Source organism: Microchirus variegatus (genome assembly GCF_963457635.1).
Source record: "Microchirus variegatus genome assembly, chromosome: 14".
NCBI classification, from domain to species: domain Eukaryota; kingdom Metazoa; phylum Chordata; class Actinopteri; order Pleuronectiformes; family Soleidae; genus Microchirus; species Microchirus variegatus.
In genome coordinates, this window is record NC_139815.1 from 9236876 (window position 1) to 9254376 (window position 17501).

Genomic DNA, 17501 nt, shown 5'->3' on the forward strand with positions numbered 1-17501 from the left:
GGGTTTGAGACCAGGCCTCTGGGCACTTGATATGTTTCCAAAGGCAGCAGTTCATTGGAGCACTGAGCCACACTTTTGTGTGCAGACCAGCACACAAGGTCTCTGACATTATTCTTCCACATTCTCTTAATCCAATCACAATGCTTTAAATTACTATTTGCTCAGAATCCCACAGAGCATTTCACCTGGTTAATTGGTTTAGATTCATTCCAAGACAGCCGACGATTCATGCATAAGCTGCAGGGCAATGTAATTTAACCTCGCAGGAAGCATGGCAGCAGTGTGTGTGGTCAAAAAAGTATTGTCATGCCAATGCTTTCAGGAATCATGAAACCTGCTCGAATAACACATGCATGGATGTAATGTGTGCCGTTTTCATGATTCTGTCATTTTCATAATGGGAGTGTGTGAGGGCATTTAAGGTGAGTTAAGGTTGTCAGGTTGTCAGATTTGAGATGGTTATTTTCATTAGGATGTAGGTGGCAGGTGGTAGGGGCAGAGATTATTATGTGTGCTAGAAATAATCCTGTTGGTGTACTGTAGCTGAAAGGATAAATGCACCTTTTCCCAATCAGACGCTTCAGACATCACACTTCTTTAGGATATATTATAACAGCAGTTAGTGCTACTGCAATGACATTGACTGGGTTTTTTTTATGCACTACTAATGTATATATTCACACATATCACTTTTTATTCCACTCATATGCAAATAAATAAAATGGAAAAGTAAATCTGCAGTTTGAAAACTTAGCAAAACAGTAATAAGCATAGAGAAATAAAATGCAAATGTTTATTATTGAGCTCAAGTAACATAAACCATTGGTAAAAAATTAATTAAATAAAAAAATTAAATCACAGCAATTAATGGTCAAACAAATTTGTAATGAATGATTTTAGCCAAACAGACAGCAGAAATAAATCTAAAATACTGAAGAAAAATAACAGGATCAACCACAATATTGTAAATACTTATAAATTCCATTCATGTTTTTGTGTCTTTGCTTTTAGCTGGTGACATGCTCAGGAGCATTTAAGGAAGGCTCTCTTCGAATAATCCGTAATGGCATTGGCATTCATGAGCATGCCAGCATTGACCTGCCGGGAATCAAAGGTTTGTGATCCGTATGTTGGCCTCTGTTTTTCTTTACTGCACTTCTAAGTCCTGACTTTATCTGGACCTCAATCCACCTCTGATTTGACAGCAGAGCAGTACTTCAACCTGCACATCTGTTTCCATCACCTGACCATGCCTTGAGCTCTCACTCATCTGAGCTCAGCATGTGACCGTGGCTCCGTAAATAGCCATGGTTCGATTTGAAAACATTTTCATTTGGTAAAACTAATAGCACTGTGATGTCTGCAATAGTGGGCCAATTCCAATTCCTATCTTAACCCTCAATCTTAACCCTCAAGCTCAACCCTTAATCTTAACTGGCCCTCAAAACCAAGTGTTGAGGGTTATTTTGTCTCTTAGAAATGGGACACCCCTTAAATGCAGATACGTCTTCAGACTGTGGGGGGCAGAATAACGTGAAAGCTGCGTCCAGTCTGTCAAGATGAAGAACACATTTACGTCACGATTATTTATTACAATCTGTTTGTCACTCAAGTTATTAGGTTGTCAGTTAGTTATAAGATGATACTCATACAAATACCACAACCACGGACATATTCAGCTGACAGTTACCACACACCACGGCTTATTGAAAAGTAAACCATAGCAAACGATCGTGTGTGCGCACCGGCCGGCTATTGACAAAAGATCGTAAAATAAAAATAAATGTTACGCAATGACATCAGTAATCCATAATATGGGCCTAAACTAAGATAATACAATGGTTTTCATAATTTTTATATTTCTGTTAACAAAGAAAATACTTAATTTGTAGCGTACTCGTTTCTCTGCTTTCGGCGCCATCTTTGTTATGTCAAAACACGCAATGCATTCTGGGTAGCCCTTGATCCCAAGGGTGGTCTCGGAAAATCTCAATATTGAGGGCGATACAGCCCTTAAACTTGCCCCTCAACTTAATTTTTCTGAGAATCGGGACAGCACTTGCACTAGAGGGAGCGCACATTTTTTAGATTGAGGATTAAGCAAGGAATTGGAATTCACTGTTTAGTTTAAGAATTTATGATGCAGACAGCGCTTAATCCAAGCAAACTGGGTTTCTTCTCTCCAGACAGGTTGTTGGAACTTAAATGAGACGCGGGCCACTTAAGGTCTCGTTGCACTTGTTAGGCTCCAGCATTTCATCGACTAGTTCTGCCCTTAAAGTCTCAGATTCTGCCTTCTCACTTGGCCTCTTGATAAGAGGCAATTATTCACTCAGCCAATCAATGGCTCTTAAAAAGGAATCTGCAACCTGCACATCTTCCAACATGGTAACATTTGACAGATGAAATGGTTTAAAATCGACTTGGGTAGTGGCTAGATATTGTATTTCTTTACCTTCCAGAGTGATAGAGAAAATATGTTTTCTTTATAACACTATGTTTTCTTTTTTATTTGCTTCAAGGTTTGTGGCCACTTCGCTCTGAGGCAGGCAGAGAGACCGATGACATGCTGGTACTGTCTTTTGTGGGTCAAACACGGTGAGTGTTTGCTGCACTGCATGCCAGATAAGTTTAGAGTCGGGTTTTGAATGCTGTTAACTAAAGAGAGCGTTTTCCTCTAGAGTGCTGATGCTGAGTGGAGAGGAAGTGGAGGAGACTGAACTTCCCGGCTTTGTGGACAACCAGCAGACGTTTTACTGCGGCAATGTGGCACACCAGCAGCTTATTCAAGTTTGTATACACTTTCATGCATGCCTACACTTCTGTCGTGTGTAATATGTGCTTAATCAGAACGTACTTAGTTTCGTTTAATGTCATTTTGGAGACTTCTCTCTGTTTTGATGAGGCACACTTTGCTGGAGCTGAATCATGCATGATTGAAAAGGGAAGTCTTGGATTTAAGAGTTCAAAAATAAGTGTTTTTTGCACTTACCTGATATAAATATTGTATTTCCTTCAAATTCAATTTGATGTGCAGAAGAGTTGTTGAAGCTTGGTTAAGGAAATAAGTGAATAATAGCAAGCAGCAGTATGGATTCATGCCAAGAAAAGTATCACTGGACAGATGGGATTTTTGCATTGATAGTGCTGATGTATGAGTATAGAGAAGAACAGAAGGAGTTGTACTGTGTCTTTGTGGACCTATAGGAAAGCTTATGGTTGGTTGCTTAGTGAGGAACTGTTGTATTGTATCAGGAAGTCAGGAGTGGCAGAGAAGTGTATGTATGAGGACATTGAGACAGTGATGGATGAATTTAAGATGGAGGAGGGATTACTTAAGGGTAGGGTTGGGCGATGTGACAAAAAATTTCATATTATGATTTTTTTTTATTTACATTAAAATCAGGATAACAATTTTCTGTTTTACTACATTGCAAGTTACTGAACAGTGCAGCCAAACTATTTTCCAATGTGAAAACATAGCCCTAAAAAAATATAACTGAAGCTTTGGGCCAAAGAATATTTATGAACAAATTTTAAGAAGTACACCGTCTCAGACTGTTTTAGCCCTAGCCGTGTTGGAAGGAGGCGGTGATTTGCGTGTTGTGCAATATATATGTCTCCCACATACAAGTGGCAGGATGTGCTTTGAAAAGGCTTTATATTTTAACTCCATTGTTTCCACATAACCCTTTCTGTCACCAAGAAATTCAATACAAAAATGATCTTTAAAGAGAAAAACACTTTGTGCCTTCAGATAACGTCGGGCTCTGTGCGCTTGGTGCTCCAAGACAGCAAGGCTTTAGTGAGTGAATGGAAGGAACCACAGGGCAGGAACATCAGTGTTGCAGCTTGCAACCACACTCAAGTGGTGCTTGCTGTTGGTCGTGCCCTCTACTACCTGCAGATCCTGGCAGGGGAGCTCAAACAGATCAGGTTTGACATATACAATACTCTCACTCTCTCACACACACAAGACACTCTCGATCGATTATCTATCCGGTCTCAAGATTTTTGGTATTGTAGAAAGTCAACTTCAGACATCTACATTTTCATGTCAGGAAAGAAAATGGCTAAATCCCAGAAATTGTCCTAGAAGAGGTAACATGATAGAGCATCAGAGAACAAATGACTGCATGCATAATACCACTGGTGATTCACAGATGCTTGTTATTACCCTGTATTTTACCTTCATTTTAAGTTTGTCTTTCCTAATATGTGGTCAATTTGATATATTTTATGTACTGTGCTTCATATTGATTCTGTGCTTTACATTCATGTCTATTAGTGTCTTTTATACCAAATCTGCTTTGAGCCAATATTATCACAGTAGTTAAAATTATGAGTCGGTGTATATATATATATATTATTTTTTAGAGACAGGAACACAGCTTCTAAAAATGGCAACCAGTAAATAATCACCACAGTATGCAGCATTTTTTAGTTTTATTTCATACAGTGAATCAGATATAAAATTCCTATTTAATCCCATTAATTATTTATTGTCTATGATTTGTGGCCTTAGATTGTTAGCGATAAGAAAGGATAGTGACTTCAGTACAGTAATCACATTGAATGTGTATTGTTATGAAAGCTGGAAATGCATATCAATCTATACTAAACACGCTTATGCATTAACACATTTAGGAGATTCAGAATAGGATTGATTTGATCAGTTCACAGAACGACTCCCTCTAAACGTAGCACCTTAAGAGAGCACACATTGTGGAATGGCCGAACGCTAACATGTCAAATTTAGTTGTACACATTTCACAGTCACACAGTGTGCACTATCGGTTTTCTCACGTCCGCTTAACCCCCCTCAGTACCACGGAGATGGAGCACGAGGTGGCCTGTTTGGACATCACGCCCCTGGGGGAGGCTGGCACTGAGTCACCGCTCTGTGCCGTGGGACTGTGGACTGACATCTCAGCCCGTGTTCTCAAACTGCCCTGCTTCACAGCTCTGCACAAGGAAATGCTGGGGGGAGGTGAGAAAAGAGCGAAGCAGAGAGCACCGACATGAGAAAAGGAAAGCTGTTAGTGACTTGGTCAGAGCAAAAGGTGGACAGAGATAATGTCACCCCAAAGGAACACGTCTGTATTTGGCCCAACAGCAAATGCAATATAGTGAAACATTTACAAAGGTGAAATATATATTTCATTTATTGCTTGCCACCCCAGAAAACCTCAGCCTGATCATAGACCCAGAGAGGGATTAGTTCAATGTACTTTTCACCTTAATTATTGTTTTTTTAATTACTTTTTTGCATTATGTGAACAAAAATAACCACTTATTATTTATGTTGCATGATCAGGGAACACTATCCTGAGAATACAATTCATACTGTTGATCCATTTCATGTTTACAGGAGAAATACAATTAATATACACCTTTCAATGCATGGACGTAACCGTAGTAAAATAAACTAAAATGTACTTATTGAGTTTTAGAGTTTGTGGTAGTCTGATTTGGGAACTTTTTAAGCTGGAAAGAATGTGCAACTATTCTCTTCAGTGTAAGATTACCAAAAATGTTTTTGCACATCCCCTGTTTTGCACATTTTGTGGAGGAGGGACTTGTGAATGAATAAATGAATGAATGGATGAATATATAGTAAATCTGACATAATATTTAGTAAGAGCCTCTGGCCTCCATTCCCTTATAATGGGCACACACCCTGTGGCTTTCAGTTGTCAAATATAGAAACTCTAGAAATATGTCTAGTGTAATAGCAGTAAAATGTATGTTATTACCGTGTACTTAGGTTTGTATTAATAGATGCCAATGACATCTCTTTTTAAGTACCTAGTTTTTTGGAAATACTTGAGTATTGGAGCATCACCTGTGCTCTTAACACAAACATAAGTGCACCATTTACACACTTAATATTTCAATGATATGTGTAAATGTGCAAGATAGGTCTCTCTTTCTGGGTGCATTTTTGAAGAAGTCATGTGTCACCAGAGACACGGTGAACTGGCAGAGACAGGAGTCTTACCTTCCAATTAGGATGCTTCATCCTTTAAGAATTTCTCCACACTCTTTTTCCACAGACTCACACTTTATTTTTCAAGTGTGCTTGATTGACAGCTGCTTGTTTTCTCAAACTCTGCAAACCCCTAATAAGACAATTCTGACTGCAGACTTAAGTTTTTACGAGTTATGAACAGCAAACTTCTGAATTAAAAGCTGCCACCGTGCTGTTCTAGTTTTCTTTTTCATTTGCATGAAAACATTTCCACTGACCTGTTGTGAAACAGCAGCACTTAACAACAAACACTAAATCAGAGCCCATTGTTATGAGGTAATTGAGCTCAGAGGACTTCATATTTACCCTGCAGCATTCAAATGTTTTCTTTCAGATAGTTACCTGTCAGGCCAATTAACCTGAAATATTTTTGCGAATGGAAACATTGCTGTCATTATTTATCAGTTTGGTGTTCCACAGTTAATCGTTGTCTCCAGAATACAGGAGAAAATAATTTTGTGTTTTGTGTGTGTGTGTGTGTGTGTGTGTGTGACCGCAGAGATCATACCCCGGTCAATCCTCATGACCACCTTTGAAGGCAGTTACTACCTGCTCTGTGCCCTGGGTGATGGAGCGCTCTTCTACTTTGGTCTGGACCTGCAAACTGGTAGGTCCTTCACACCACCATCACTACACAGCTTAGAGATGAGCTTCATAAAACTTGGACTGATAAGTGCCTCCAGGCAGGGCAGAAGACGGCTGTCTGAGAACATTTTTCAATACTGAAAACAGCAGCTGCCAACATATTGTCTGGATGTTATTGTGAGAGTAACTTTCCAGCCTGAAGCCTGAAGTTTGACTTTAAAAATCTTTCTTTCACACTGTAAATGTATTTCAGAATCTTTAAAGCCAAAATTCATTCAGTTTTCACTGTCTGACTAAGTTTCCGGCTTTTGCATAAACATCGCCATCTCATTTATCTTACAGATTCAGGCTTTTTTGTTAAATCACCATTTTTGTGATCAATATATTTAAATCAAAACTTTAAGATGCACTGTACATATCCTCATGGTACAACAAGTGGCAAATTACAGCTGAAAACCTTGAACTTGTTTGCATTTGTTTATTTGGCATTTGTACCTGAATTAACATTGTTATTGGTTGTCTGAGTGTTGTAATAGTTGTAGATTTCATTTTCTTTCTATTCTGTTAATGGACAATTTGTCTCAGCTGTAATTGTCACACAGCAGTTACAATAAATCTCTGGAAATCACAGTAATGCTATACCCAAACACTTTACTATGAATAACAACATAATAATCATGTTTCTTGCAAACATCTTCTAATTTCAGTCAAAATCAGGGAGTCATGGCTATGTTATTTTGCTGTAATGATCGTTTCCAATTATGTGTACTGGGGAAGAAAAAGGAGAACAAATATCTCAACACTGATTGATTATACAACATTGTGTTATTCAAATAAAAAAATGATTTCAGCTCGAGCAAAGAATGCGATTGATGTGTATTTCTTGTGATTGCTGTGCTTTGTGAGTGGCATGAGATTTGCAAGATCTTTTCTTCGATTTTCTTTTTTCATTGAAGTGCAATGTGAACACTTTAAAATTACAGAGACAAAGGGTTCACTGACATTAAACAGGAGATGCATGTTCTGTTTCACGTTAAGACCCTCATTTTAAACTGGCAATTACACTTCTTCTATCCAGGTGCCCTAAGTGAGCGCAAAAAGGTCACCCTTGGCACCCAGCCCACTGTGCTGAGGACCTTCAGATCACTTTCCACTTCAAACGTCTTCGCCTGCTCTGACCGACCAACTGTCATCTATTCCTCGAACCACAAGCTGGTGTTCTCCAATGTCAACCTTAAGGAGGTCAACTACATGTGCCCACTCAACTCTGAGGGCTATCCTGACAGGTCAGCAGCTCAGTGATTTGTCCAGTTGCACCTTGATGGGAACCTATAAAGAAGAACTCATCCATGAGTTCACATCTATACAACCTGTCCTTTGTTTTATTTTGATATTTGAGAACCACACACTTGGATTTTCATGTTGTCATTTTTTTTGTCAACAGTCTGGCTCTGGCCAACAACAGCACTCTGACCATTGGTACCATTGACGAGATTCAGAAACTCCACATTCGCACAGTTCCTCTCTATGAGTCACCCAGGTCAGATCTCTTATTCCATGTTTGAATGAACAAACTGCATGTTTTTCATATCTTTGTCTTACATCTTCTGTTGGATTTTTTTTGGTGAATTATTTTTGTGTGTAAATATTCTAGTGGAAAACCTGACTCAGCATTTTAAAATTAGATATTAAAAGTTTTGCTACAATGTGGTGGATTCTAATTGCTCAGGTAGCTGAGTGGTAAATATAGCTAAAGCTAAATATACTTTAGTGGCTGTTTATGTACCCAAATTCTCCAAAACTTACTGCAGTTTGCCCCCTTCATGTCCTCCGCTGGTTTTTTTCTCACTCCTCTTGTTTCTCTCTCCAACTGTGAACACCCACTAGGCGGATCTGTTACCAGGAGGTGTCCCAGTGTTTTGGAGTTCTATCCAGCAGGGTGGAGATTCAGGATGTAAGCGGCACCACATCTGCTGTTCGCCCCAGTGCGAGCACTCAGGTACCACTGCTCCATGTTGTGTCAGTAAAACAAATGTCTTGTTTTGTTGGTCAACAAGCAGGTTTAGTGAGATTAATTCTGTTTAATTTTCATTTTAATCAGCAATTGTTTTTGTGCACCTCCAAAGAAGAATAATTTTCAAAAGAATAAGATATATTGCCTATCAATTTATTGATGTATTTTTATTTCAGTCCTACTCCAGAGGCATGTAGGTTATTGGAGAGTGTAATTCATGAAGACCGAGGTGTGCAATCAGTTTTAAGTGCTTTACGTAGTGGAGCTCAATGTAGCTGTTCAAATGATGTTTCACATTAAACAAAATGTATTGTTATTTTGGTGCAAAAATGATTAATAAGGTTTCAGCTGAGACGAGACAGAACAGTAGGACCAAAACATATTCTCCTTTGAAATGTAATTTCAGCCAGATTTGTAGTGACAACATGTCACAACAGTGACAACTTAGCTTGGTTCTATTGCTTCCCCAAAGGGACAAGTGTATATTTTATTTGTGTTTTAGATTTACTGCTTTAGCAGCTCTGCTTTGTTAAAAACAAAAGTCACATGATGACCAGAGAAATGGTTACCTGATTTTAAGGCCTGCACATCTGCTTCAACAGATGCGTCTTAACAGTGCTGCTGAGTATACACAGTAGAAATGGACTCTTTGTCTTTTGGCTTCTGTCTCGTCTCATAAATCCCCGTCCTTTCAGGCTCTCTCCAGCAGCGTTAGCTCCAGCAAGCTCTTCCCCAGCAGCACCTCTCCCCACGAGACCTCCTTCGGTGAAGAAGTAGAGGTCCACAGTCTGCTTGTCGTGGATCAGCACACCTTTGAAGGTGAGACATTTCCATTTGATCTCAAACATGTGGTACTTTCACATGGAGCTGCTGATTGGAAAATAATGTGCACAGCTCAAAGGACAATCGGGTCAATACATGCTGACCATTTTCACTCCAGACCTCTGTTTTGAAATGCATATTTTGCTGCACCATGTCTTCGTTTAAAAAAACATGTAGGTTTTACCATGCATGCATGAATAAGGGTATGTTCAATGTAAATACGATGTAAATAAGGGATTGGTTATGCACATTTTTCAGTCAAAATTGAACCCCAGCACAGTGGTTCATTAAAAGGAAATGCAGTCTTCACTCTGTATAATCAGTTTAATCCGTGCTTCAGTTAGTGCTACACTTGTCTGCAGTTTCCGTTGAGGTTTGTCAGAAACATTGCCTCACATCTCAGTCACAGGCTATTTAAATGCCTTGTAGCTGCTGTATAAACAGCATTGGCTGTATGAAGTTTATTCTAATGGATTCATATTTGACATAGACATAATCAGATGGACGCATCTGTTCTTGTGTCTGTAATCATTTAATTTCCAGAGCAGAACTTTTTCATGAAACTTTACAATTATGGTAATAGGGTTCATGCCTGATTGGCAGTGCCTTTTGATCTTTTAGTTTAAATATCAAGACTTGAAGTAACTGTGTAGCCTTCTCTTGATTACACTTAATATGTTGACGTCTGCATAGTGTTTTTAATGTCTGCCTTCATGTTTTTTTGACTTGATACAATGAGACAACACAATAGAATAATCCTGTAAAGCTTAATGCCCAAGGACATTTCATAAAAAATGTGTGTTTTGTATCTTTTGTATCAGTTCTCCATGCCCATCAGTTCCTCCCTAGCGAGTATGCCCTCAGCATGGTGTCATGTCGTCTGGGAAAAGACCCATCAGTGTATTTTATTGTTGGCACCGCCATGGTGTACCCAGAGGAGGCTGAGCCCAAGCAGGGACGCATTGTTGTCTTCCACTACACTGACGGTCAGTGGCCAGGCTTTACTGAATCTCTGACTCTCTGTGTTCATTAAACCTAAAGCCCAAAATGCAATTTTCTTGTGTTGTTCCTTATACAACTTACTTTGCTTTGCTCTCTTAATCCTTCATCTGGTTTCGTTCTCCCTCCGTCCTCTGTCCTGTTTTTCACACAGGGACACTTTGTCCTACGTTGCTCTCGTCTCCCTCCTCACTTAATCATTTTCTTATCTCTTCTCATCACACTCTTCTCACCTTCACCCTCACTGATTCCCCACATTTCTTTTCCGATATCTCACTCAAGTTGCATTGCTTCTTTTCCTGTAGCTTGTATGAATTGTAGTATGAATTAAGTATTTTCTTTATATTTATCTTTCAAACAATTATTGAATGGTATGCAATGCTCCGTTATGATTAAGGTTTCATAGGTGCTAGAGTTGTTTACATTAGCTCTTGGCTAGCAGGAGATATTTGCAATTTTTTAATAATCGGCATTGGCTGATTAATATTATTAATCAGTCAAAAAAAATGTTTTATCATTCAACAGTTAATTAAAAAATTTCTTACTTTTTCATGTATTTGATATTTTGTTTATACATTATTCTGTTATACATAATATTGGCTATAATTGCACTGCAGTGCAGACATCAAATGTAGATTGGAGAGGCTTCGGCATCGGTCGTAGAAAATCGAGGACCATATCGGTCGACTTCTATAGTAAACCAATGAAACACTGGATGTTCACTGTGTGTTGACTGACCTTGTGCTGGTTTTTGCAGGTAAGCTGCAAACGGTGGCAGAGAAGGAGGTAAAAGGTGCCGTTTATTCTATGGTGGAGTTCAATGGCAAACTGCTGGCCAGCATCAATAGTACAGTAAGTGGTGCTCGAAGGTGTTTTCAGATAGACATTAAAAGCACTTGGGATTTTCTTGTCTTTAGTATAGTTACGTTAATGTGTAGGCCCAGACAAAAAAAATTAAGTTTGAATATTATATTTGCTTCAAGGCTTTCTTCATATTAATCTGTCTAGATTATATTTTTTACTGCAGACCTTACTATTAAAAACTAATTTAAACTTGTTATTAATGCAATTATAATCCTTCATCTCCATTAGCCCTTGGTAAGGTGCTGACTATGTGCCTCTTTCATATGTCTATTTTAGTTTCTTATACACTTTGCACTAGACCAGAGAAAACCCCCCTGATGTGATTATTTGTGTTTCTTCTTGTTGTGTGTTTTATGAAAATGGATATCATTATGTTTTTGACTGGTGATTGACAAGAGATTTGAAGATGTCACTTTGGGCTTTAAAGAGACTGTGACCAAGCCAGATGAGCAGAAATCCATTTAATTCAGTCTGGATGCTTTTCATGTTCAGAAATATCATGTTTGTTTGTTTGTTTGTTTTTACCAGAATCAAGACGGTAAATTATCTGTTTAGCATCATTTTCTAGATTATTTGAGTTGGATTCAGTTCATATTCAGTTCACACTCAGGCAACCTCTGGGTGACTCTTGTGTTTGAACGTTCTTTTCTTTGATTGGTTAAGAAGTGTGTGATATATTTTTGGATAAAAGCCCTTTCTTTGTCATTTTCAGTTTCAATATTTAAATCGATTTGCTTCACATAAATTGGTGTTTTGAATAACTTCACAAACAGTTTGAAAGAAACGGCTTCCCGTTCACTGTCCTGAACTTCACACTTTCGCACTAAGCTGTAGATCGATTAAAAAGGTTAAGGCTTTTAAATTGCAGCTTTATCTTAATATATTAAAAATTTAATAGTTATGGATTACCGATTTGTGGAAGTCATCCCACGGTGTGTCCAATTTCCTACTGCCTCTTTTATTTAACATTTACCTCAGTGAAACATTTTATTTTCATTTCATCACATAAAATCTTTCGGTTGAAAACCTCCTCTTTAATTTTATGTCAGTGTTGTTGAATCTCAGAGCAAAGTTTTCCACCTAAACTCTTACACTCAGAGGTTTAACAGCCATTAACAACTAATCCATCACTGAAATCCTTAAACAGTGGCCTCAGTACAAACCATAATCAACATTATGACATTAGTTGGTTGTAAAACACCTTCATTAATCACTTTTTCATTTCATTAACGGGATACTCTGACATGTTCTTGGCTTTAAACTTCATATAATATCAGAGGTTCTTTATTAAACGGTTGTGAAGCATTGTCTTAGGAAATAAGAGTGTAGAGATTATAAAGATATCATTTTTGAGCAGAAGCATGTACACATAAGGGGGACTCTACATTTAAAGTACAACACATCTAGTAAAATACGTTTTGATTTCCAAAGGTTTATTTATACTTTCATCCTTAAATTATTTTAACATTATTGAGTGAGAGAATATCATATATACACCCCACAAACACACATTTTTTTCCCATTGTGAGCGAGTGTAATTAGCCAAAAACTGTTAATGTGTGTGAGCTGACAACTCAGATTGTTAATCAGCACGTCAGGCTCACACTTACTGAGGCACATTGCTTCCACAGTGATGGCAGGATGAGTCTGATATGTTGGATAATTCGTTAGATTCTGCTGGCACAAAATGTCAAGCCTTTATGCCCTTTTTTTTTGCCTGTAATGTGACAGTTGCTCATCTGAATTTTGTTTTAAGGTTCGTTTGTACGAGTGGACGGCTGAGAAGGAACTGAGAACTGAGTGTAACCACTACAACAACATCATGGCCCTTTACTTGAAGACCAAAGGAGATTTCATTCTGGTGGGAGACCTGATGAGGTCGGTCCTGCTGCTGGCATACAAACCTATGGAGGGGAACTTTGAAGAGGTGAGATCTGAAGAAAACAACTCGAGGTTTTTACATGGTGGCTTTAAAACTAGAAGGTAGACATTAAACTAGGGTTTTCACGAAATCTGCTGCTTTTGGGCACAGTCGGTGACTTTTTTTTAATCACTTGGGTTAGTGTGTGTTTGTGTGCACGCCTGCACATTCTAACTTTTCTCTTTGGTGTGTATAAATGACTTTATTTCTTGCCTCTCCAATCTGACACATACTGCACTTCCCACTCTTTTGATGAGTGAGGTGTAAAATTGATTTGTGAAGATGAAGATGAAGCGATACGAGTCCCACACTTTGCTGTATGCATGCTGTTGTGCTCTGTGTAATTAGTGTGGAGAGAGTGAAACGGAGCAGAATTCTTACAGAGTAAATATATACTTTGAAGGGTCTTTACATTTTAAACATTAACGTCTTCATATATTTCAAATACTGTTTTCTTGGTAGCTCTGTCATTATTGTTTTATTATTCAAATAAGGATCAGGCTCATTCTGACAGTCTCAGCTCTGTGGGGCATCATAGAATGTCTCCCCTCAGTGTTTTGGTTTTCGAGTCTGCAGCTTAACTATTTTTGTTCACTCTCTCTTCTCTCATTAGCACTTTTTCTAGACACAGCATGCAGCTGTTTTTCGCCAACAGAGATCTGAAAATCTATTTAATGCCACCTGACTGGCACTAAATGGCAGAAACATTTAAGATGTCGCTGGTGAACATAGTGTGGTATTTACCAGCTAATGAACCAGATATGTCCCATAGGATGCTGAAAACAAGCCAAAATACTAATGTTGGTATATAAACAACTGTTAAGAAACAATTTTATAACATAATAATCCAACTTTATGTTTACAGGTTGTTTCCCTCTCTCCCAAATAATCCCAAACACAGTCTAAAGACTAGGTCATTTATAAACCACTATTTAGTCACTGATTAGTTTAATGAGGAGATTGATTCCACTTAGTGGAGTAACTCGCACATGTATCCGGTGCAACAGGCCACTTGGCTTATTTTAACATAAATCTACCTTCCAGCATCGTTAAAGCTCACCAGTTAACATGCTGAATATCTTGTTTGTGAGCATGTACACAAACTACATATGACATTTTAGGTCTGGATTTTCCAGAGTGAAAAGATTCAATAACCATATGGATATTTGCTGTTTTTTGGTCAGATTGCTCGCGACTTTAATCCTAACTGGATGAGCGCGGTCGAAATCCTGGATGATGACAATTTCCTGGGGGCAGAGAACGCCTTCAATCTGTTTGTCTGCCAGAAGGACAGGTGAGGAAAACAATAAATGTCACAACAAAATTGCTGAAGTGGATTCACCTTCTTTTGCTCATCAATATCAACCATTCCCCCTAATCAGTGGAGTTCACTGAAATTCTCGTCAATATTGTCTGAAGTCATTGGGTCATTAGATGGCTACACCTCGTCCCATGATATTTGATAGAGCAGCAACCTTGGGACACGTTGTGCAACACAATTGTCCTTGCATTTACTCTGGAAATTATGAGTCATCTGGCTGCTGAGCTTTAGCTGCACGGCTGCCTTTCTCATTTTACTCACTTAACTATCCCACACATTTATTTTAAGAAAAGGATGCGGCCTAAAAGTGAGTGTATTACACTTATGCCACCACCTATTATCCAACTAATACCTCAGTTTAGATCACTCAATGGTTTTGACCTTTAGTTTTGTATTGCGTCTCTCGTTTACGCTCTCAAACTGTTTCTTCACCCCTTTATCCATTATCTCGCCATCATTGGCTGACCTTTTCCAATGTCTCTAATATGTCTTATCCCACCTGTTTTTCTTTCCTTAATCTATGACTCTTCACCCCCCTCGCCCCACCATTTTCTTTTACCTTGTCTTTGACATCTTTTTTGTCTTTGTTTTTACACCTCGACCTCCCACATTTTTATAATCCCCTCCATTTTCCTCTCTCTCTCCAACTGTCAGTGCGGCCACCACAGATGAGGAGCGGCAGCACCTGCAGGAGGTGGGGGTCTTCCACCTCGGGGAGTTTGTCAATGTCTTCTGCCACGGCTCGCTGGTGCTGCAGAACCTGGGCGAGAGCTCCACACCCACCCAAGGCTCTGTGCTCTTTGGCACAGTTAACGGCATGATTGGTAGGCTCACGCACAATTTAACACTCACACAAGCGCGCGCGTGCGCACACAGGTTGGAACTGCACAAATAACTTTAGTTACTGGTAGGAAAGTAACTGGGGCTAAAGAAAAAAGGAAAAGAAAGATAGAGGGCATCATTTAGACACAGCAGTAAATTAGCTTATGTGGTCCCACACCACCAACATGCTGTGTGTTATATCACCTCAGCACCTTTTGCGATTCTTTTTAAAAAGTCTCTGAGGAAAGTTTAACAGGAAATGAGAACCACCTTTGTACAGTCCACTAAAGTCTTCCACTGTAGCCTGTAAACCAAAACGGGCAGCAGTGTATAATGAAGAAAAATCCCCCTGCCAGTCTTATCATTCCACAAGACGGTGTGATATATGAGATTTATTTTGGGAGAAGCTGCAGAGGCACATGTTTATTCTACCCAAAAAGAATGGGTAATAAATCCATTTCTCTCTGTTCTTGAAGCTGAAACACTGGGCTCACTGAAAGAGCACATTATTTTAACGCATCTTAAATTTTAGAGGTGGTAAGTGAGGTAATTGCTTTACCTGGTTCAACATAAAGTAGATACTTTTATGACTGATAACGGTTAAATAAAGAGCAAGGAACTTTTACTAAGTACCTTTTTTTTCCCTGACTTTTTTTTATGTAATTTTAACTCGTTTTTATGTAATTTATTAAAGCAAGTACTTATGGTTATGATGATGGTACTTCATCATAATGTGGAAACAATCCCTGAATGAATTTGTCACTAGGGAATCTATTAATTGTTGGTGGTCATTTCTCTGATGGGATGAGAACACTGATGTAAACACGAATACATGCAATTAACAAAGAATCTGCATAAACAAATGACTGACATTCAAGAAGAACACACATAATTTGACTTTTTGTTAAAAGAAACAACATGAAAGTAACCATTAATCAAGAAAATGACTACATCATATTATAATAATAATAGTTAGTCGGAGAAATGTCCTCCAAACTGTTCTTGGTAGTTTGTCCCAAAACTCTTTTTGCTCCTTTATTCTTCACAATCCAAGTCTCTCTGTTGTCAATTTCACTTGAAATAATTTCCTTAGAGCTTGAAAGTAATGTACTTACTGTCACAGAAGTTGATTTTTTTTTAAGCACAGGGGAAAGCGCACTCCTTCCTCAAAGCTCAGGGACTCCAGGATTTACAGGGAAATTGCAGAGTAAAATAAAACTTCATAAATGATTTAAATTGTCCTACCTTACTCCCAACATAGCCTTAGCGTACAAGAATGACATCTACATTAGGGTTGCTCTAGTCACACTAATGATCTTTCGTTGCTCCCGTGTGTCAGGTCTGGTGACGTCTCTGTCCGAGGGCTGGTACAGCCTCCTCCTGGACCTGCAGAACCGTCTCAACAAGGTCATCAAGAGCGTGGGCAAGATCGAGCACAGCTTATATCCTTTTTATATACACGTCGACACTGGCCATCTGTCACAGTGACACAAGCAAACTGCACTTACCAGAGTGGTTGTCATGTGGGTAAACACACACACACACACACACACACACACACAGTAAAATGACCGATGATAAGACTCACTTTACTTGGTTACAAAGATGTGAAATAAACAACTTCCAACTAAGCCAATGATTTGATGATGAGTTGTATCTAGAGTCAGTAAATCAGTAAATTGATTCTACATTTTATTTGGTTGACCATACCAGTCTGGCTGTCTGAAATGTGTTTTCATTAGACCACATTTACATCACACTGAATATTACTTTTGCCTGTTCCTGAGGTGAAATATTTCATATTGTACCTAAGGCGATACGGCAGCCATGTATTGATTTTCCTTGACTCCGCTGCACCTGGAGGTCCTTCCACACCGAGCGTAAGACGGAGCAGGCCACAGGATTCATCGATGGGGATCTGATCGAAAGTTTCCTGGATCTCGGCCGAGCTAAGATGCAGGAGGTCGTTAGTACTCTACAGGTACAGGAGCTCATTTTCATCCACTCTATGCTGAACGATGTGAAATTTGAATTGTGTGTTTTTGTTTCATTGTATTCTGCGTTTCAGTGTGTTAAAACACAAAAGCCATTTGGACCCTTGTTAAAAAGGCATTAAAGCCAG

At 38.8% G+C, this 17501-nt stretch overlaps 1 protein-coding gene across 1 annotated transcript in view; it reads left to right on the plus strand.

The window, feature by feature from the left end:
* Nucleotides 1–17501, plus strand: part of ddb1 (damage-specific DNA binding protein 1) — a 31394-nt gene that overhangs the window by 11876 nt on the left and 2017 nt on the right. Inside the window, exons 10-26 of the mRNA XM_083900374.1 lie at nt 1012–1114; nt 2523–2598; nt 2682–2790; nt 3758–3936; nt 4827–4990; nt 6531–6638; nt 7695–7902; nt 8061–8156; nt 8504–8615; nt 9326–9449; nt 10274–10438; nt 11209–11303; nt 13072–13242; nt 14421–14530; nt 15212–15381; nt 16719–16821; nt 17237–17360. Coding sequence (XP_083756500.1) covers nt 1012–1114; nt 2523–2598; nt 2682–2790; nt 3758–3936; nt 4827–4990; nt 6531–6638; nt 7695–7902; nt 8061–8156; nt 8504–8615; nt 9326–9449; nt 10274–10438; nt 11209–11303; nt 13072–13242; nt 14421–14530; nt 15212–15381; nt 16719–16821; nt 17237–17360 — 2217 coding nt within the window. The remainder of the gene's footprint in view (nt 1–1011; nt 1115–2522; nt 2599–2681; nt 2791–3757; nt 3937–4826; nt 4991–6530; nt 6639–7694; nt 7903–8060; nt 8157–8503; nt 8616–9325; nt 9450–10273; nt 10439–11208; nt 11304–13071; nt 13243–14420; nt 14531–15211; nt 15382–16718; nt 16822–17236; nt 17361–17501) is intronic.